This window comes from Berghia stephanieae, chromosome 2 (genome assembly GCF_034508935.2).
Source record: "Berghia stephanieae isolate SIO BIC M18660-M18661 chromosome 2, UCSD_Bste_1.3, whole genome shotgun sequence".
NCBI classification, from domain to species: Eukaryota; Metazoa; Mollusca; class Gastropoda; order Nudibranchia; family Aeolidiidae; genus Berghia; species Berghia stephanieae.
This window is the reverse complement of record NC_088361.1, coordinates 42,798,076-42,821,095: the sequence shown is the minus strand read 5'-3', so window position 1 is coordinate 42,821,095 and position 23,020 is coordinate 42,798,076. Positions and strand designations below refer to the sequence as shown.

Sequence of the window (23,020 nt, the reverse complement as noted above, 5' to 3'; positions counted from 1 at the left end):
ATCTAAGAAAAAGGGATAGGAACAACTTCTCTTTACTTATCTGACTTGTTTATGTTAAGATAAGACCGTCAGAGCCATAAGGCCCAAAAAAGCCGGAGCATATCCCGGCTTTTATAGCATAAACGGACAATAGCAATTACTTGCTACCCTTTGAATAGGACGCTAGTCAATCGAAAAGTACTTTCCGCCAGATCTAACAGACCCAGCTACCCAATAACTGGTGGGTGAACATGGGGTCAGAAAAAAGTCTCGACTGCACCCGAAATCGATCACGAGTAAAGCGAGTGCTCTACCAACCAAGCTATTGGCACCACGATTGGTATTAGTCTCAGCATATAGCTATATAATTACTCACACATAGTCAAATTTGGAGATCTATGTAAAATACACTATTCTAGTTCATATCATCTGGACATCTGTTGAGCCATCCTGATATCCTTTAACATCGCTGGGCCTTAACAAAAGATATTTTATATAGCGCAATATCCACTAAACGTGCTCAAAGCGCTGTACAATGGCTCCCTGGCCTGTTAGGCGATATTACAAATTCTTTTTCGGACAAAGACAACGCTGTTAACGGCCAGTTATTCATTTTACACCTGAGTACGGTGAGGGAATGTGAGTAAAGAGCCTTCTCCAAGAACTCAACTATGCGCCGAACGAGGCTCGAACCCAGGACCTTCCGATCCGAAAGCGAGTGTCATACCGCAAGACCGCATAGCCGTACATTTGATACAGACGACACAATTTGTGATTGTCTTATTGTTATATCAGAGTCTGCTCTACCGTACAGGAACAAAAACCCTTTTCTCATTTTGAGAAGAACAGTTCTGACGTACATATCGATAGATTTAGATGACCCCCTCCAACCTGCCAAAAACAATTAAACCTGTGGCTTCAGAGAACAACGTATGGTAATCATTTTTAACAAGTTACTCACTCACTCAATCCCATGATCAGTTGATCGTCGGGGATACATGCATGCAGGATGCAGACTTTCACAACCTCACATCACGGTCTCTGGCCTTTTCTAGAAGGCTATTTAGGTCAAAGTTGTCGTGCCACATTCTTTTTCTGTCTTCCCTTTCTTCTCTGTCCTTCCACAGTGCCCTGCATAACAGTCTTGCACAGGTTATCACGACGGGCAGTGTGTCCTAACGATGGCCGTTTCCTTATCGACAACAGTCGTTCCTATCCCCCTACTCGATCCTTTTAGAAAGTTAAGGGTTATCTTTAAATATATCGATATAACATAGTCTTTTGCCAAATGATAAGTTTTGTATATTCTTGCTTTTGTTTGTTTTCGTTTTCTGTTGTTGTTTGATTTGTTTTGTTTTTTTCTTTTAATGTTTTTCCGTGTACTTTTTTGTTTTGTTCGTTGTTGGGTTTGTTTTTGTTTGTTTCTATTGTTCTGGTTTTGGATCATATATTTTTTGTCGGGTGGGGTTCTTGTTTTGTTGTTGTTATTGTTGTTGTTGTTGTTGTTGTTGTTGTTGTTGTTGTTGTTTTTGTTTTTTGTTTTTGTTTTGATCTTTCTCTGTTCTTGGTCATAGTACAGCAGTAATTTCCTTATACATTTCAGTCAGCACAAATGGTATGGTAAAAGTGCCGCTTAGTCAACTCACTCAGCAGTGACCAAGACTAAAATTGAGTGACTCCTTATTCTTTTTAAAGAATATCTTGGCTTTTTTAAAAAAAGTTTATTTGGTTTTTCAAAATCAATACGGATTCATTCGATCTTACGGCATGCAGCGCACTAATCATGGGCGTAGCTGGGTGAGTTAATTAAACCAATTCTTAAAACCCATTTTTCCCCTGTCAAGGATTGGCTACCAAGACGTGCACCGAGAACGGCACTTGGTGGGTGGATCCCAGGGACGGGAGAGAATGGACAGACTACACAGGCTGTGTCACTTTACAAGTGAGTGCTTTCATTTTTTGTTTAATTTCACCATAGATAAGACTAGATAGCCAACGAAGAGGAATTTCACGTGGGTCGATCAGCTGTTATTAATCATACCGAAAAGTGCTTCTTTCGTTTGATGAATAGTAAGATCGGGCTATCTATACACTCTTCTTGTCTGATGATTAGTTAAGCGAGGCGCAGGGGCGTGGCTATATTAATGGTTGACTTGGTGCCTGGCATCGCATCCATCTGTTAAAAATGGATTACAGCATCTTTTTAAAATAAAACTGAGAAATGGCTTATACCTGGGACTGGGTTTCGGCGGGTTTCGTAAAAAAGAACTAGTGCTTTTTTACGAAACCCGCCGAAACCCGCCGAAACCCGGCGAAACCCGACAATATCCAGAAAAGTTATGGGAAGTAGACAACTGTGGGGAGTGAACCGAGACTCAGGGAAGTGTACACCAGTCGGGAGTGAACCTGAGACTAAGGTTATCGGCCGGTTTCGGCGGGTTTCGTAAAAAAGAATTAGTGCTTTATTACGAAACCGCCGAAACCCGCCGAAACCCGCCGAAACCCGACAATATCCGGCAAAGTTATGGGAGTTTAGCAACAGTGGGGGTTGATCATGGGAATCAGGGCGGTGTACACCAGTGGGGAGTGAACCTGGGACTGTGTAAAAAGGATATCAGTGGGAAATAAACCTGGGACTAAAGGGAGATGGATACCATTTAAAGTTGAAGCCGGATATGGGAGTTGAGTACCTGAGGAGAATGAACCTGACACTATAGGAGATGGGCGCCAGTGTGGAGTGAACCTGAGACTCAGGGAAGTGCACACCAATTTGGAGTTAGCCTGGGACTGTGGAGATGGATAACTGTGGGTATCCGAGCCGAACTATAGGAGTTGGGTACCAGAGGAGAATGAACCTGACACTAAAGAAGGTGGGCGCCAGTGGGGAGTGAACCTGGGACTCAGGGAATTGCACACCAGTGGGGAGTGAACCTGGGACTATGTAAACAGGATATTAGTGGGAAATAAACTGGGACCAAAGGGAGATGGATACCATTGGGAGTTGAAGCCAGATTTGGGAGTTGGGTACCAGAGGAGAAAGAAACCTGACACTATAGGAGGTGGGCGCCAGTGGGGAGTGAACCTGGGACTATGTAAAAAGGATATCAGTGGGACATAAACCTGGGACAAAAGGGAGATAGATACCATTGAAAGTTGAAGCCGGATATGAGAGTTTGGTACCAGAGGAGAATGAACCTGACACTATAGTAGGTGGGCGCCAGTGGGTAGTGAACCTGGGAATCAGGGAATAGCACACCAGTGGGGAGTTAACCTGTGAATATCTAAAAAAGGATATCAGTGAGAAATAAATCCGGCTTCAACTCCCAATGGTATCCATCTCCCTTTAGTCCCAGATTTATTTCCTACTGATATCCTTTATACATATTACCAGGTTCACTCCTCACTGGCGCCCACCCCCTATAGTGTAAGGTTCATTTTCTTCTGGTACCAAACTCTCATATCCGGCTTCAACTCCCAATGGTATCCATCTCCCTTTAGTCCCAGGTTTATTTCCCACTAATATCCTGTTTACATAGTCCCAGGTTCACTCCCCACTGGCGCCCACCTTCTATAGTGTCAAGTTCATTCTCCTCTGGTAGCCAACTCCTATAGTTCGGCTCAGATACCCACAGTTATCCATCTCCCACAGTCCCAGGTTAACTCCCAATCGATGTGCACTTCCCTGAGTCCCAGGTTCACTCCCCACTGGCGCCCACCTCCTATAGTGTCAGGTTCATTCTCCTCTAGTACCAAACTTTCATATCCAGCTTCAACTTTCAATGGTATCCATCTCCCTTTAGTCCCAGGTTTATTTCCCACTGATATCCTGTTTACATAGTCCCAGGTTCACTCCCCACTGGCGCCCACCCCCTATAGTGTCAGGTTCATTCTCCTCTGGTACCAAACTTTCGTATCCGGCTTCAACTTTCAATGGTATCCATCTCCCTTTAGTCCCAGGTTTATTTCCCACCGATATCTTTTTCACATAGTCCCGGGTTCACTCCCAACTGGCGGCCACCTCCTATAGTGTCAGGTTCATTTTCCTCTGGTACCAAACTTTCGTATCCGGCTTCAACTTTCAATGGTATCCATCTCCCTTTAGTCCCAGGTTTATTTCCCACCGATATCTTTATTACATAGTCCCGGATTCACTCCCCACTGGCGGCCATCTCCTATAGTGTCAGGTTCATTCTTCTCTGGTATCCAACTCCCATATCCGGCTTCAACTCCCAATGGTATCCATCTCCCTTTAGTCCCAGGTTTCTTTCCCACTGATATCCTGTTTACATAGTCCCAGGTTTCTTTCCCACTGATATCCTGTTTACATAGTCCCAGGTTCTCTCCCCACTGGCGCCCACCCCCTATAGTGTCAGGTTCATTCTCCTCTGGTACCAAACTCTCATATCCAGCTTCAACTTTCAATGGTATCCATCTCCCTTTAGTCCCAGGTTTCTTTCCCACTGATATCCTGTTTACATAGTCGCAGATTCACTCCCCACTGGCGCCCACCCCCTGTAGTGTCAGGTTCATTCTCCTCTGGTACCAAACTCTCATATCCGGCTTCAACTTTCAATGGTATCTATCTCCCTTTAGTCCCAGGTTTATTTCCCACTGATATCCTTTTTACATAGTCCCAGGTTCTCTCCCCACTGACGCCCACCTCCTAGATTGTCAGGTTTCTTTCTCCTCTGGTACCCAACTCCCATATCCGGCTTCAACTCCCAATGGTATCCATCTCCCTTTAGTCCCAGGTTTATTTCCCACTGATATCCTGTTTACATAGTCCCAGGTTCACTCCCCACTGGCGCCCACCCTATAGTGTCAGGTTCATTCTCCTCTGGTACCAAACTCTCATATCCGGCTTCAACTTTCAATGGTATCTATCTCCCTTTAGTCCCAGGTTTATTTCCCACTGATATCCTTTTTACATAGTCCCAGGTTCACTCCCCACTGGCGCCCACCTTCTATAGTGTCAGGTTCATTCTCCTCTGGTACCCAACTCCTATAGTTCGGCTCGGATACCCACAGTTATCCATCTCCCACAGTCCCAGGTTAACTCCAAATTGGTGTGCACTTCCCTGAGTCTCAGGTTCACTCCACACTGGCGCCCATCTTCTATAGTTTCAGGTTCATTCTCCTCAGGTACTCAACTCCCATATCCGGCTTCAACTTTAAATGGTATCCATCTCCCTTTAGTCCCAGGTTTATTTCCCACTGATATCCTTTTTACACAGTCCCAGGTTCACTCCCCACTGGTGTACACCGCCCTTATTCCCAGGATCAACCCCCACTGTTGCTAAACTCCCATAACTTTGCCGGATATTGTCGGGTTTCGGCGGGTTTCGGCGGGTTTCGTAATAAAGCACTAATTCTTTTTTACGAAACCCGCCGCAACCGGCCGATAACCTTAGTCTCAGGTTCACTCCCGACTGGTGTACACTTCCCTGAGTCTCGGGTTCACTCCCCACAGTTGTCTACTTCCCATAACTTTTCTGGATATTGTCGGGTTTCGGCGGGTTTCGGCGGGTTTCGTAAAAAAGCACTAGTTCTTTTTTACGAAACCCGCCGAAACCCAGTCCCAGGTTCACTCCCCAATGGTGTACACTTCCCTGAGTTCTAGGTTCACTCCCCACTGCCACCTACTTCCCATAATCTTTCGGTTCGCGGGTTCGTCGGGTTTCGGCGGGTTTCACAGGGTTTCGGCGGGTTTCGGCGGGTTTCGTAAAAAAGACACACCCAACGAGGGAAGTGATTTTCTTGTTAAAATATCAGTATCGCTGTTATATCGTATCGTATTGATATCGAACATTTCTGATAACGCCCAACACTAGTGTAAAAACAAGCGGGCGGAAGTCACGTCGGAACACTTGACTGTAAACAGCTTGTTTTTATTTGCTATAAAATAAATACTCTTATGTTATTTTGAAACAAACATAAATATTTTTTTACGTGACAATTATTATTTGGGAAAATCATTTATATCATCCATAATATGTTTGAAATGCAACTTTTAAAATTGACTTCTTGCTCTAATGTCTGCAGTAAAAGGGGGCGCGTCCATCGTTCCACGGGAATTTTTAAAATCTAGTATTAAACTAATTTAGCGTTTATAAGGGAAACATAAAATGAATTTATAAGCCTAAAGTCAACCATTATCATTGAGATAAAGATTTATATCATAGCAACTCTTGTGATTGCAAAAGTCGCAAAGACTTCCGAGAGTATTTTATAGAGAATTAAGAGGTAGCTAAGTTGAGATTCAGACTCATTAATCCATTAAAACGGAAATTGCTCTGTGCATGGCGGAAGTCATCGTATTTAAAAAAACGAAAAGAGGACCACGCCCACTTTGTTTAGAGTCCTTTCCTTAACATCCATGACTTTAACAAAGAGCTGTAGATACTAAGTTTTATAATCGATAACTTTTTTTTTCTGTCATGCTGTATCCGTTTTAGCACATCACATATCCCGAGCGCTTTCTGACACTCTCTACTCTGTCCAGTCATCACGTCCTTTGCACAATTTCTCATCTCCTTAAAACGTTCCCTTAATTATCGTGTTTAAGGATCTGACAGCGTTTAATGTTGTCTTAATGTTGTCAAAGTGTATTTGTTTGTTTGTTTTTTCCATTTTGTTTTTTCAACTTTGATCATTTGCTACACAACGTCAAGAAGTTCTGATTTCTTGGATCGTTACATGATTTATTTGTTCAGAGAAATCTCAATTATTTTCAAGATTATTTGATCTCAATTGTTTGTTTTTGTTTTGCTTTGTTTTGTATTGTTTTTATTTTTTCTTGTTTGTTTGTTTTGTTGTTTGTTTATTTTTGTTTTTTGTTTGTTTTTTGTTGTTGTTTTTTGTCATCAACCTTTTATGATCAATTCCTTTATAAATAGGAACGATGCACATTTATATTGCTTGCTTCGACAATTATTACTAGGTGACCTCTGCTTGATTTAACTTCCAATCACATCATGCGAAATTATATATATTTTAAAAATTTTAAACAAAAGACAAAGCATGAATAGAATGAATTTGCAGTCTTTGAATTCTGTAATCGATTTCCTCTATTTCTTTGAGAAAATGGTTATTAAGAACGATTTGTATTACTTATTCTATTATGAGGTCCTTTATAAATCGCAGATTTATGGCATGTTAGTGGAGGTGATAATAAGGAATTTTCTGGGAGAGGTAGTTGGGTTCTTTTTGTTACTTTTATTTTTGTTGTTTTTGTTGTTGTTGATTTGTTTTTGTTTTGTTTTTCGTTTTGTTTTTGTTGGTTTTTTTGTTTGTTTGTTTTTTGTATAGTTGTTTTGGGGATTTTATTTTGGTCTCTTTATTTTTTGTTGTTTTTTTTTTCTTACTTTGTTCTTTTTTCTTTGTTTGTTTTGGTTTTGTTCTGGGTTTGTTTGTTTTTTTGGGGGGTTTTTTTGTTGTTGTTGCCATTTCTGATTTTTTAAAGGTACACTATCTTTCACACAAGATCTAAATATCAAGATCTGTACGCAACCACTGCCTGCTGACCTTAGTACTAGGAGCACAGGGGACTGAATGGGTGGAAACTGACCTACTAAAGTCGAACATCTATTGCCCGGGGCAGTTTACGTAATTTGGTTCTCTAGTTACTGTGTTACTGTGTACAATTGCATAATGTTCAAACTAGTTTGTTCCAATTTTTCATATCATTATAATGAAGAAGAAAAAAATGACTGACAAACCTTTATGTATCAATGATTAATAGGTTATGTACACAGTATATTACTGACATTCCGAAAACGACAAAAAAATCCATTTCTTTTCTTTACTTTCCCTAGGATTTCAAACCACTTTATGTGGTTGGGATTACCTGCAATATCATCAGCCTTGTATGCCTCATCCCAGCCTGCATCATCTTCCTGCGATTCAAGTAGGTCTTGATCATGTCCAAATTGTCCTTTTTAGTTAACCCTCTCCTTAACAGCCATTTTCAGGATTTTCCCCAAAACTTCACACCCAATTAACACAAAATATATTTTTTATCGCTCAAACACAATAGCAGTAAGTTCTAGCGATATGTATCTAATTTCTTTAGCAAAATATGCTGTACAACACACTGCACATTTTCTTTAAATTTTATGATGTACAAAAGAAATTTGAATAAGAAAAATGTTGGTTGTATCGTAACGAATGTGACGATTTTCCTATAGTTGGCAAGGAGAGAGTTAAACGATCTTTTCTATGCAAGCTGTCTATATGTTTTGTTTTTTTCAAAAGCATAAAATTTCCGACAATTTGACTATAATTGCGTGGTCCATCAAGACTGTAGTATAAGGTTTTCTTGTCCCATTTCTTAGAAAATGTACTTGAATTTGTTAAGTCCTTAATATGATCATATCATGTGGTCACACAATACATGATGGTATTTTTTGAGTCAATGTATGTTTACCTGAAAATATAATCACAATCATGCGAGTATTGGGGTGGTTGTGCTGGGATTTTTGATGTTGTTGTTGTTGTTCTTTGAGTTTTTCTAATTTATCTTTTTTGTTGATGTTCCTTTAAATTAATTGTTTTGCTTTTCTTTCAATGATTTTCTTTTGAGGTGTTTTTACAAATTTATTATCTGGATTTCTACTTCATTAAAAAACATTTGTTTGTTTATTTGTTTTGTTTTAGTTCTCTTGGATTCTGCTCGTAATTTAATCATCTGAATTTCTCGACGTACCTAACTCTCTTTTAGTATTTTTTTAAAACAAGGGCAAGGTACAATATTATATAATAATAGTTTTTCGTATGCTATGGATTATGGGTAGTGATTACATCTCACACCTATATTCTAACTCCTCTTAGCAGTTTTAGATCTTTGAGATTTGGCTGTCACCTGGCATTTATGCATTAGTCTTCAAAGGCTCGAAGCAATGCTGGATCTGGTGATAATAGTGAATATAAGATAACAGCCACGGTCTTAGATGTAATAACAACGGTCATGTGGTGGTATCGATTTTACAGGAAAAGGATTGAGTATACATTATGGTATTCGATTTCGAGACATACGAGTATGACACATTTTTCCCGGTGTTTCTTTTTTACGAAACCCGCCGAAACCCGCCGAAACCGAAACATCCCATTTTGTTCCTATGATTCTGATAGTTTTTGGATTTGTAGCCACGGTACCAATCATTTTTGGAGCATTTTGACGTTAATATCCACACTTGCTTTTCTGTAATCTAAAATAATGGCACATTTATGCTTTCCTATGGCACAAAATGTCATTATCTTTTCTCTATTCTATGTCGTGTACTTAATCTTCAAGCTCTAATCAGGAAGGTTACAGTCTCTTGCAAAAGATAACTTTCATGGCTGAGTCATTCCACAATACTGGGGATACTTTTTTTCCTCTTTGTGACATCGATGTCCCAACGGTTTTTGGGGGTTTTTTCGTTATATATAGAGAGAGTCAAACAATATTAAGCTCGATGGGTGACTATGATCTCAAATCTCTGGCATCGGTGTTATTTTCTGGGAGGGCGCTTTACTGACATTATCTTACTCGACTCATGTGTTAATGAATACCTTACCATTGGAGGCGGCATATATTTTTAAGTTGCTCTTGCGAAATGGACACCTTTGAAGCAATGTGAATGATATGGAAATACACACACACACACACACACACACACCCACACATATATATATATATATATATATATATATATATATATATATATGCCCTATATTGTGGCGTAATGGATAACTAATGGACGTATTAAGAAGCTTTTGGAGTACGATGAATACTGGAAATGCATCAAATGAACCTTTCATATTTATCCAAGTTAATGTTACATAAATAATCCTCTCATCTTCTTCCTGGATTGCGAAACACTAATAGAATTCGTTATCAACTTTTTATAGGCGTACCATTTCTGATTATTGGTGCACTCTTGTTTTTATTTTCGTGTTTGTGTTTTGTTTTTGCTTTTGTTTTGTTTTTTTGTTTTTTTTTTTTGGGGGGGGGGGGGTGTTTGTTTGTGTCCACAGAAGTTTGAAGTTTCAAACACCCCTCTTGTACTTTAATACAGTAACCACATATGTCAGTGCATGACATAATCAATCGGAAGGTGAAAATTTTGGATTTCTATTTTCTGAAATAATATGCTCACCAGAGCATTTTAATCTTTATTTGGAGTAAATCGGGTGAATTTTCATGAAGTTATGGTCAAATGTATGGGAAAGGTATCTAGCAACTTTTCTCAAATTTCATACTTTTTCAACTTGACTAGATCTAGCTGTAAAAAAATATTTAGAAGTTAAATTGAGCTTGATATTTCCCGAAGATGTACAAATAGGGTTCATTTAATCATTTATGACAAGAACTTATTTTGGATAAAAATTGACCCTCTCATATCTCAGTTCAAACCTTTTCACAATCCGACTGATTATGTCTTTCACTGTAACATATTTGATTTTATACTTCGAAGTATTTATATGTTAAACGTGATGATTAATTAAAGGCGTTTCTGTCTCTCTCTTATCAGCTAAGTGAGGGAGACAAGTGTGCATTATCGGGAATTGAATGGTTACTGTCTGTATGACGGATTAGGCCCTGGTCCATTATTTAGATGAGTTAACAATACACTATCATTCATGATTGGGTGCCATAGAAACGTAACATAGAACAGTGTGGGGATAAGCAGTTGGGTAAAAATACCACATTATGACCCGGGCTGTTTGGTAATGTGATGTCTAAAGTACAATACAGTCATTTATTTATCCCACAATCCCCCCCCCCCCCCACCCCACCCCACCCCACACATAGAAACGCTAGGCTGCAGAACAGTTTCGAATTATGCAGTCGGGAATAATACCACATTAAGACTGACTCATGAGAAATTCCTTGTGACAGCTCCTTGATAGTTTGATGTCTTAAGTGCAATATAGTGATTTATTTATGCCTCCCCCCCCCCCCCCCTTCCATTTCCCCCATAGAAACCTTGGGCTACATACAGCACAGTCTCGGGTTATGTCATCATCATCATCATCATCATCATCATCATCATCATCATCATCATCATCATCATCATCACCATCATCATCATCATCATCATCACCATTATCATCATCATCATCATCATCATCATCATCATCGTCATCATCATCGTCATCATCATCATGATCATCATCATCATCATCATCATCATCATCATCATCATCATCATCATCATCATCATCATCATCATCATCATCATCGTCCTCCTCCTCCTCATCATCACCATCATCACCATCATCATCATGATCATCATCATCATCATCATCATCATCATCATCAGCATCACTATCATCATCATCATCATCATGGTTTTTCCATCCTGGACGCGGCCTCAGCTACTACCAGCCGAAACGAGCTTCTGTCCTACGCCACCCTCCCACTTTCAGTCACTGACTTATTCATCCCTTCTCTGTTGTCTTATGACGATTTTCTTCTTGGTCTCCCTCTCCCTCTTTCACCCTCCACAATAAATACCCTCCAGGCTATATTATAGTCAGGGAAAATACTACATTTTTTTGACACGGAATCTCCCATGGGATAAATATAATATTTGAAACTGCTTGTTGGGAATTTGATGTATTAAGCACAACAAAGTGCTTTATTTAACCCCCCCCCCCCACCCTTTCAAAACACACACACACACAAACACACACACACACACACATCTCAGGCTATTTGAAAGAAAATGTAAATTGCATTCAGGATAAGTCGTCCTGTGTGTGTGTGTGTGTGTGGGTGTGTGTGTGTGTGTGTGTGTGATTGTATCTGTGTATATAGTAGCAGTACTCTTATTTGTATCTATCGATGCCTGACGTATAGCTAGCTAGACATTGATTCAGACCGGAGTCAAGTTGGGTATTTTTGTGAAGCCCAATATCCGGCAGTGCTTTGACGTGCCAAATATTTGTTTCTGTTTATCTGGTTATTAAGCAAAGCATTTATGTTTTTATTGTTTTTATTGTTGTCTGAGGAGGGCTTTTGGGGCCGAAACGTTCCATGTTTCAAGTTTTGTTCTTTTTTGAAGGTGTTTTATTCATTTTTTGTTTATTGACAACAGCTAGATAGCCATTAACATTCACCAACGGGTTTAATTGACCATTGTTTTGCGGTTTGACTCGTAAGAATCAATAATAAAATCTGGAAAATTGAAAATACAAAATCAGCTCTGTCTGGTATCTCCTATATACGGTACGTGTCTCTTGTTTACGCCAAAACAACGGTCGAATAAATTTTTATTTTAAGCGTGGCGAGATTATTTTCCTTTGTTGTCAAAAACAGTTCTCTTTTAATGACAAGGCAATGTGTTTCGTGTTGAGAAGGAATCGCACTAACATTTTGTCCGCTACTCTTTCTTCTTTCTTTTTTCATTTTCTTATTTTATCATCATCATCATCATCATCATCATCATCATCATCATCATCATCATCATCATCATCATCATCATCATCATCTTCGTCGTCGTCATCATCATCATCATCATCATCATCATCATCATCATCATTAATCATTATTATTATTATTATTATTATTATTATTATTATTATTAATATTATTATTATTATTATTATTATTATTATTATCCTCATTATTATTATTTAATTATTATTATGAATACTATCATTCCTGTTATAATTATGACTATGATTATGATTATTATCATTATATGTACTCTATGACGTCACGAAAAACCAAAAAAAAAAAAACACTTTGTCCCTGATCATAAAAATGCAATCGGTGGGAAGAAAAGTCAAGGAACCAACCCGGCAGATTCCCTCATCCATCACATTACCCTGTATTGTAAAAAAATAGATTGTCCTCTATATAAATGGACAATAAAATATCATATTCAGATCTGAGTTTAAAACAATTGATACTGTTAAAGACCGACGTGAGTTTAGTTGTTAAACGTGATAATTAATTAAAGGCATTTCTGCCTCTCTCTTATCAGCAGACAATGGTGCATTATCAGGAATTGAATGGTCTGATAACCCAATTCCTTATGGGCTCATTTGTGTAATGAAAATCTCTTTTTTTTTTAAATGGCGCAAAATATTGTCCATTACAACAATGTTAAACTAGGCCCATAAGTGGATTCGGAAGTCAGACCTGCATATATGTGCACGTCGTTAGAGGTACAAAGTCATGACAGTATAATCAATGATAAGATGATTGTATGTTTAAGTTGTGTGACTCACGATTTTATTACGCAGTTTTTGGCTAAATTATCATTGACCATTTAACTTTGAGTGTTTGTTTATTCTGTACGGTGAAACAATACAGTCAATTTTTATCGAGGTGACATTGCTTCGTTTTGTGATTCGATCGTCAACAGAGTTCAGAGATCTATGGCCCATTGCAATTTTCATTAGCTTTTCTTAATCACTTCTAATAATATATGACTAACTTAGAAATATTTTGGACGTTTTTGTATTGTTACCCATTTTAGAATTATTCGATGGGGTTCGTTGCGAAACGAATGAGGATTGCTTTCGATGAATCACGGTCGTTAAAAAAAAAACAAAAAACAGAAAGAGAAATACAAGAAAAAGACATCCCAAAACTCTGCCTGTCTCGATTGGAGATCGTAGCTCAGACCCCCTGATTACCGTAATTTGGAGGCCTGAGGTTCCATCAAAAAAAAATCTGAAAACATATCTTTTAAGAAAATATTTACTTAATGAGTTTCAAATGTATTGTATGTGACTTTTATATTGATTATGTTCTTGATGCCCGTTTTATGCTCTTAATTGTTTTGATATTTTGGTTGATTTGGACTTGCAACATTATTGTTATCTGGGTAAACAAAGCCCTTTTAAGCGCTTAGAGGTTTCGACAAAAGGCACTATAGAAATATGCGTCATTGTTGTTTGAACATTTGATATGTTATATTTTGGCTCTAGGAAGTTTTGCATTAATTTATTGTCAACACTCTCTTCAAATAAAATAATAACAAAAGAGTTTCTCTGTTCGTTCATTTTCTATTTCGATTTGTTGAACTGAAGGAGAGGTCAACAAACTAGCAATTGGATTTAAAGAACATTATAAGGACATTACAACAATGGTTCCCATTATGATTATATTTGATTGATCTCGATGAGAAATTCCCCTCATTAGCCAACTGGGGTGCAATATAATCTGAAGGAATGCGAAATGAAGATTTATTACCAACACTATTTCCTCATTAATTAACAATGTTGCTTGGATGCTGAGATCAATTCATCAGGCACTCCATCGTATACTGCACGTCAATACGAAGGTCTTCAATCCAACGAATTAAATTTCAATGCCAATATTTATACAAACAAAAAAGATACATAATGCACTATTTCGTTCGAGGCGACAAAGAATATGAACGTTTACATTCCTCTACTCGGTGGCTTTCTAAATTGTAATGAAATGATGTCTTCAAAATCTCAACATCTTCAATATAATTTAATGGAAAAGGGCTGGTAAATTGCATTTTTTGTTCAACATAAAACTCTATTTTATTGTGGAAAACCCGAAATGAACATTGATGATTAATCGTGATTATGATAATAATTCTTAACGATAGCAATTATCTTTATAAAAAACAGTTATCAGAGCCATGAGGTCCAAAGAGTTGGAGGTTATTAGGGTTTCTTTAAAGTTGAATGGAAAGTAGCAATTGCTTGCTATCCTTTGGATACGAATGAAAAGCTATCGCAAAGTGTTTTCTGCAGGATATAATAATAAATGATGAATAAATAAATTCCCTTTATTCATCCCCAAGAGGAAATTTGTCTTTAGGGTCTATTCCACGGGAAGACTGAAGTAAGCCAGGCGTCAGCCGCAATGCAAAGTGAGCTAGGGCGAGGTGACTTGCTCAAGGCCACACAACAACTCGGTATCTTTTGGGTACGGAGCAAAGACCGTACCGCTGAGCCAAGCTGCCCCATAACAGACCCTATTTCTTAACCACTGCAGATATGGCAGAGTGTCAGGAATTATGTTCAACCTCAGTCAATACTCATCCCATAGCTTGTGAGTCGACTGATGTACCAATGAACAATCTGGACCACGAATTGTTAATAAACATTCTGTTTTTATCTATCAAATGCAATATATAGCTATTAAATTTAGACGCATATAAAATTAGACCAAACAGTAGATCATGAAAAATTTGATATTCTACTTACTTTATTTGGAATTTTATCAAAGTCCTAAGAAGACAAAAGTATGTGATTAAATCAAAAATAATATAATTAAATGCCTAATAGCTGAACAGATTATTATTAGGTAGGCAAAATAATTTGAAGCATATGCACTGGTTCCACCGTTAAATTCAAAGACTCATCTGGTAAAATATGTCACATGGTTGGCTTATTGATTACATTCATACCAGTAACAACCATCTATCAGGTAGGTATTTATTTCAATAGCAATAATTATTTTCACATTTTAGCATAGGCGTTTCAAGAAAAGCCTGTATTTTCTTATTCTTATAATCATTGTTATTGTTATTATTATTATTATTATTATTATTATTATTATTATTATTATTATTATTATTATTATTATTATTATTATTATTATTATCATTACTATTATTATTATTATTATTATTATTATTATCATCATCATCATTATTATTATTATTATCATTATTATTATTATTATTATTACAATTATTATTATTATTATTATTATTATTATTATTATTATTATTATTATTATTATTATTTTGTTACTATTATTATTATTATCATCATCATTATCGTCGTCATCATCATCATTATTATTATTATTATTATTATTATTATTATTATTATTATTATTATTATTATTATCATTATTATTATTATTATTATTATTATTATTATTATTATTATTATTATTATTATTATTATTATTATTATTATTATTATTATGAAGGTTTCACTTTTACAGAAATAAAGAAATCTCTGGACTCGGTTGAGAATTTCTATTGCAATCCTATCGCAACTTTCGAATCGTTGAAACGCCAACGAATCAAAATCAAATATTATTTTAAAAAGAAGTCGCCCTTGAAAGGGAAATGCCCTCCCCTTTGAAGTGCGATGAAGAACTTTTAACATAATGATACAATCGAGTCTTTAAGGCTGATTCAGCTATGAAACGTGATATCAATCTTGAGCAAGATTAGAGTGAAATTCATTTCAAAAGTAAACAGTCAGTTTGAATTTACTTTTTTTTCTTAGAAAATCGAAAATTAATCTTAAACGTTTTGTGGCAAGACATCATTTCTGTTTTCTCCTCTTTATATTGGCTTGAATTTTTTAAGTAGTTAATCAGAGCCATAAGGTTCATGGACCCTGAGTTTATCCTCGTTCTTGTGCCTTTAAGGGACTGAAATGCTGTATTCTAGACCCAAAAAAGAATATTTAAAGGCCAGTAATCTGGTCCATCAAATATCAATCGATTAACATAATCTTCATCTTGGCAAACATTTTCTAAGATGAGGATTATTTTATTCCACCGATGCTTGAAGGACGAGTTTTCTGCTCAAAAATTAAATACATGTTATTCTACAGTGCGGGAGAGTTGTAGTAACTTACAACCAATCGCATCGAATGCTAATCTATTGCAAACTTCCTATGTTATATAAAACCAATTTTCATTTTCTGATCATCAACTCCAGTGGGTGCAATCAAGTGGATGGAGGGAGTAATTAATTGTTTGGTACGAAAACATTGACACGCCACTGACGTATCAAACCCATTTAGTTTTGCTTTGGAAGAAGTTCAGCGAGTTAGTTTGAACTGGAGTTCGAACCTGAGACCTTTTAATGTAATCAGGATGTCTGGGATTCAACCCCTAGTCGAGGCAGGCTGAGTTTTTCGGTGTTTTTTTTTTTTCTCTTTTATTTTTCTTTCTGTTTTGGCTGTTCATGGTCTTATACACTTTCTAATATCTTTAACAATGAAACACATTCGTTTGACTCGATTTGACCGTTATTTATCCACAATCAACATTTGTTTCACAACAAACCCCGTCAAATTATTACAAATAATGACTAACTATACAAAAAAGAAACGTCCAATAATAATAAGCAAATAAATAAACCTTTATTTTGGTATTTACTCCTCATTCTATTCCTACAACAAAATTCTGCGCAATAATTTCATATTACCAATATCTAAGATATGAAATTCAGAGAATATATTATAATATATGAGTCTTGATACAATTTTTTTCTGTTTTCTTTGTGTGGAGGATATCACCAAGACAGGAAACGGAAACCAACCTCTAATTGTTCCCGGCGTTTGAATTGTGTTTTTATTATCTCTGTTCGAGACGGAGCTTCATCCGAATTCATTATTCAAGCAAAAAGTCGTCTGAAATATGCCCAGTGGCCTTCAACGGCAGCTGACTTGGTCGTAAATAGATGGAAGTATGAACAGATGTGACACGTGGATCTTTATCGTTGAATATAAACATCTATATTATTGTTGGAGCCGTCTAAATATTATTGGTGATGATTTAAGGGAAGAGAAAGAGAGGTCATGGCAGGTCCTTTCATGGAGAGATAGGAGAATGGGAAGTGAATCATCAATAAATTGCTTTTTACTGAAGGAGAAATAATTATAAGAATTATTATTTTAGTACTATTAATGATGATGATGATGATGATGATGATGATGATGATGATGATGATGATGATGATGATGATTATGATGATTATGATAATAATTCTGCTGCTGATGCTGCTGCTGATGCTGATGATGATGATGCTGATGCTGATGCTGATGGTGATCTTTATGAATAAAGACATTTTGTCCTTTATTACATGTTCAGAACATAAAATGCGTTGCTTTGTTTCACAAGGTAAATCTCCGACCTAATGAATGTATTCACCAGATGAAATTGCATATCCCGTGATAAACTGCTTTTAAATGTCGCTTAAAAGACAAGCAAAACCACGTTAGCAAGAGGCCGTTTGTTTGTCCATACACCCTACCTTGCCCACCCTCTGTTATGTGAAATCTGTCCCTCAGGCCTAATGATAATGAAAAAAGCCAACTGAATTAAGGGCATCATTGAAAAATCATTTCAACAGTCTATTGACTGGCGTCAACAGTCGTGACATCACTTCCCTCGTAATGAAGCATAGTAACTTAGTAACTGGTTCAAAACTATCGGGAAAATGGCGGACGTCCTTATGAAATATTTCTCCGACGAGCATAAAAGTGGGTATCCAAGGAGAAAAAAATAATAAATCTTATATGTTGTGACTTTTATACATTCTGATCACATGACATGTAAAAGGTTCTAGCCAATATGAAGAATAAAAAGTACAGATTTCCTTTGTTTAGAACCAAGCTGCTCGTTGATGGGCGGACGTGACATCAGATTATGAATCCAATTGAGCACGGGTTAATTGTATTTCTATTTTGTTTGATTTATTTTAGCAAAGAGTGATAAAATGTCACTTGTTTGTGTTTGTACTTGTGTGAATATTTGTTGAATACTATTACTAATACTATTATTATTATTATTATTATTATTATTATTATTATTATTATTATTATTATTGATAATAATAATAATAATAATAATAATAATAATAATAATAATAATAATAATAATAATAATAATAATAGTAATAATAATAATAATAATAATAGTAATAAAAATTTATTATTGTTGTCATCATCATCATTATCATCATCATTTCGCCAGATCTATTTTAGTCTCAAACATCCATCCTGACTATCCCTGCTATCGTTGTAATAGAAAATCCTCTTTTGAACATTGCGCAAAGAACAGGATCATCATTAGTCCGGTCCTTGACATTCTATAACCTGCATATGTTGACAAGTACGACCAATAAAGGTTGACGTCGGGTGTCGTACTCGAATAGTAGCTTCCTATGTGATACATCCATAATTCAGTATGTTTGATGAATAAATGTAGAATTACAAAAATATATAAGATATTAGCTTAGCGGTCGATTAGACGTCTAGATAAATTGCTACAATCTTAATTAAAATATCTCTATCTAGATACCAAAAGATACGCAATACGTTAATTTTTCAATGCTATTTCATTTTTTAAATTCACAACAGCTCTCTTCTAGATCGCTTCTGCTTTTTCTTTTGAGGCCATTTTGAACGCAAATTGAGAAATTTTGGACGTAGAAAAATATAAGAAATGCGATCAGAATACAGAAAAGCAAACCTTAGCTACTAGGGTCACTTCTTGAAAACATTAATGGAATTAGACGGAATTAGTATGCTAAACAGAACAAAATTTTATGTAATTCCCTATCATTTGATACAATTGACTTTAATCATTGACAGGCTAAATCTATTTATAATCCTACATATATAAAGTAATTGAAACTCTCGAATGTATGAAGCTGGACATGTCAAATGAATGTAAGTAGAGATTTCTCAAGCTACGAATATCGACTATGACACTTATTTGTGTATTAGCTATTTACTATTCAATATTATGAAATTAACATTGAATGATGTTTCTATAACTTAGAAAATTGTATCTATACATGAAAGTTTCACCGAGCATTTAAAAGTTTTTAAAATCTAGTAGCTCTCAAACGATACGATACCATACATTTTTTTTTGTCAAACACCCTGCAATACAATGGTATGGCTAAAAATCAAACGCAAAATCAAAATCCGATTTAAAATAGATTTATTAAGCAACAGTCGCAACGTCACTTCCTTCCTAATTACGCATGGTAACTTAGCAACACTGGCTCTAAACTATCGGAACAATGGCGGACGCCCGTATGAAATATTTCTCCGGCGAGCATAAAAGCGTATCCAGAGGGGAAAAAAACATAAATTTGATCATGTTTTGACTTTTACACATTCTGGTCACAAGACATATGAAAAGTTCTAACCAACATGAAGAATAAAAAGTACCGATTTTCTTTGTTTAGAACCACGATGGCGGCCGTTGCTGGGCGACGTGACATCAGACTATTGAATCCAATTGTGTAAACAAAAGAATTTTAGACAAAACTAAAAACCTCCGATTCAGGATCAATAGAGCTGAATTGATGAGTCCTCTGTAACCTCTTGCTGTTATTATGCCTGTCAAGCTATAGATGCTGTTCGCTTGGCTAAGAAACTCACAACATTGCCATCCGGAAATATAACTGACCAATACACAAAATAGTGTGTATTCTGAACGTTTATAGTCCGGTTAATACAGTTTAGCCTCATAGAAATATCTTGCAAAAAAACAGTAACAAAGACCTGAGTGACATCAACTTCGTTCTATCTTTTGACACGGATGCCTTTTAATTATTATCTTATAGTATGAGCCTTCAGTTCTTCAATCAACTTACAATGCATACATTTTTGAAAATTACGTAAATTATCGTATATATTATTAAAACTAGTCGAATAGATATTTAAGTTGTTATTTTTACTCGAAAATTTAAAATAAAGTATAAAAAGAATGAAGTTGACGTCATTAGGGTCTTTGTTGTTGTTTTTTGCCATCCACGTTTATGAGTAATTCTCACAACTGTATTATCCAGACTATTTGCAGTTCATGGTTACACAGAGGTTTGTGTGTTGGTCCGTTATACTTCCGGATGGCAATGTTGTGAGCTTCTTAGCCAAGCGCACACTATTTATATTTTGGCCCTGAAATCAACCATTGACCGTGAAACGAAGACCCATAGCCACCATAAGTGCTTGACAATCACCCGGAGTAAACAGCCTGAGCAACACTCCCAAGTTCAACACAGATGATTGGGAAAAAAAAAGGCATCGTGTTGTCGGGTTTTGCTATACAATTCCTTTATCAGTGTATCAAAATAGTGTGATAAATACTAACTGTACCCGACCTATTTGCGTGTTTGGCATCTATCTCAGGCCTTTTCATTTTCCGCACAGCCAGCACATGCCGGTTCTTGTCACAGCGGGGGTGACAATATCGAGGGTGCAGTCTCTCCCACTTTGGAGATGGAACTTCAGGAAGGCTGACTGGGAGGAATTCAGTTCCTATATCGAGCAGGTTTGCCCTGCCATTCCTCCCAAGTCCGAGAATATAACCAGATTTAGCAGGCTACTGGTTAAGAGCGCTGAACGTTCTATTCCACGGGGCAAACGGAAATTCTACACCCCTTGTTGGACGGCAGAGTCGGAAAAGCTGTACAAAGAGTACCAACAGACCCAGTCCCAGGACGTAGCCGATAGACTACTTTAGTCTCTGGCGGAGGGAAGAAAGCAACGGTGACAGGAGACCGTGGAAAGTCTCGACTTTACACACTCCAGCCGTCACGCTTGGCGTTTGATAAAGAAATTGGATCCGGACCGGAATTACGCGAAGGTTGCACTTGAATGTGAGGCAGACACAATTGCCAAGAATATCAAGAACCGTAGCAAACGGGTCCCTAATCATGCTTTTGGGCGCGGTGTCCGCAAGGCGTACCGTACGATTTTGGACTCGCTACCTACGGAGGAGTGGGACTGGACGTCCCCGTTCAGTCCCCGAGAATTGGGTGCAGCCATTAGCGATGTAAAGAACGGTAAAGCAGCAGGGATAGACGGCGTATATCCCGATATGGTGACGCATCTGGGCCCCAGGGCACGGGCCTGGCTGGCAGAGGCAATGTGTGACGTCCTTGCAAAGGAAAGCTCCCACAAGTGTGGAAGCATGCGAAGATAGTTGCCATCCTGAAACCCAGGAAACCGGCGAAGGAGGCCGACAGTTACAGACCCATATCTCTACTGAGCTGTCTTTACAAAGTGTTGGAGCGTGTTCTATTAAACCGATGGGGGACGGTCCTAGACGCTGCCCTGCCACCCGAGCAGGCGGGCTTCAGGGAAGGGAGGTGCACCACGGAACAGGTCATTGCCCTTACAGAGCATATTGAGCAAGGGTACGAGAGAAAACAGCAAACAGGTGCTGCATTTATAGACCTATCAGCGGCGTATGATACGGTCTGATGCGAAGGGTTAATGCTCAAACTTGCAAAGATCATAAGGTGCAAAAAGACCTTGAAGTTGTTCTCTTCTATCCTAGGGTAAAGACAATTCCACGTCGCGCTGGGAGACGCTACGAGTAAAGTAAGGAAATTGAAGAATGGGGTCCCACAGGGTTCGGTACTTGCGCCAATGTTGTTTAATGTTTACATTAGCGATATGCCAAACACTTCCTCCCTGAGGCTGGGATACGCGTACAACTGGGCACTCGTTACTCAGAGTAAAGTGTGGACCCGTCTCGAGGGCGTACTCATCGAGGACGTCACCAGACTCGTATCCTACTTCGACAAGTGGTACCTGAAAATGAACACTTCAAAAACTGTGGCCACCGCATTCCACCTATGCAGTGCATGGCACACCCGTAAACTGAATGTCCTCGTCGGGGACCAGCCACTTCCAATGAGCCGCATCCAAAATATTTAGGGGTGACGTTGGATCGCAGCCTTACCTATCGGGTGTATCTCGAAGGAAGATAGAGAAACGAAACAGTCTTCTGAGGAAGCTGGCGGGATCGACTTGGGGCGCTAGCCAAGCGCTCCTGAGAACGTCCGCCCTGGCAATATGCTATTCCACCGCGGAGTATTGCGCTCCAGGGTGGGTAGAAGCAGAAACGTTGAGAAGGTAGATATAAAACTTCGCAAGTCGATGCACATAGTGTCAGGAACGCTGGCAACAACTCCTAAAGAATGGGACCCGATAGTGGCAGCGATCCAGCCCCCCGGTGTCCGGAGGGAGACGATTACGGTAAACTGGCTGAATAAGATCCGAGAGAGAGGGAATGGGGATACCCCTCTGATGCGCATAATGGACGGTGTCCCCGTTTCGAGCCGAAATAAGTCCCGGCAACCCTTGTACGCAGAGTCCTGACTGCGGACAGAGATGCGTATACGAGATGGAAGTCGGTTTGGACGAATTCAATCCCTCATGGGGGGCGGGGACGTGCACACTCCTCTAAGCTTGGTGAGATGTTGCCAGGCTTGGATATCAGTATGAGGAGACACTGGGTGGCTGCGAATCGGCTTCGGTCGAGGAGCTGCCTAACAGCAAGTGC

General features: G+C 38.0%; 1 protein-coding gene across 2 annotated transcripts in view; it reads left to right on the top strand.

Moving 5' to 3' along the window:
* LOC144964925 (calcitonin gene-related peptide type 1 receptor-like) overlaps positions 1–23,020 on the top strand; it is a 112,265-nt gene that overhangs the window by 45,277 nt on the left and 43,968 nt on the right. For both annotated transcript variants that reach the window (XM_078899719.1, XM_078899720.1), the window contains exons 4-5: positions 1,824–1,921; positions 7,794–7,885. In XM_078899719.1, the coding sequence (XP_078755845.1) occupies positions 1,824–1,921; positions 7,794–7,885 (190 nt within the window). The remainder of the gene's footprint in view (positions 1–1,823; positions 1,922–7,793; positions 7,886–23,020) is intronic.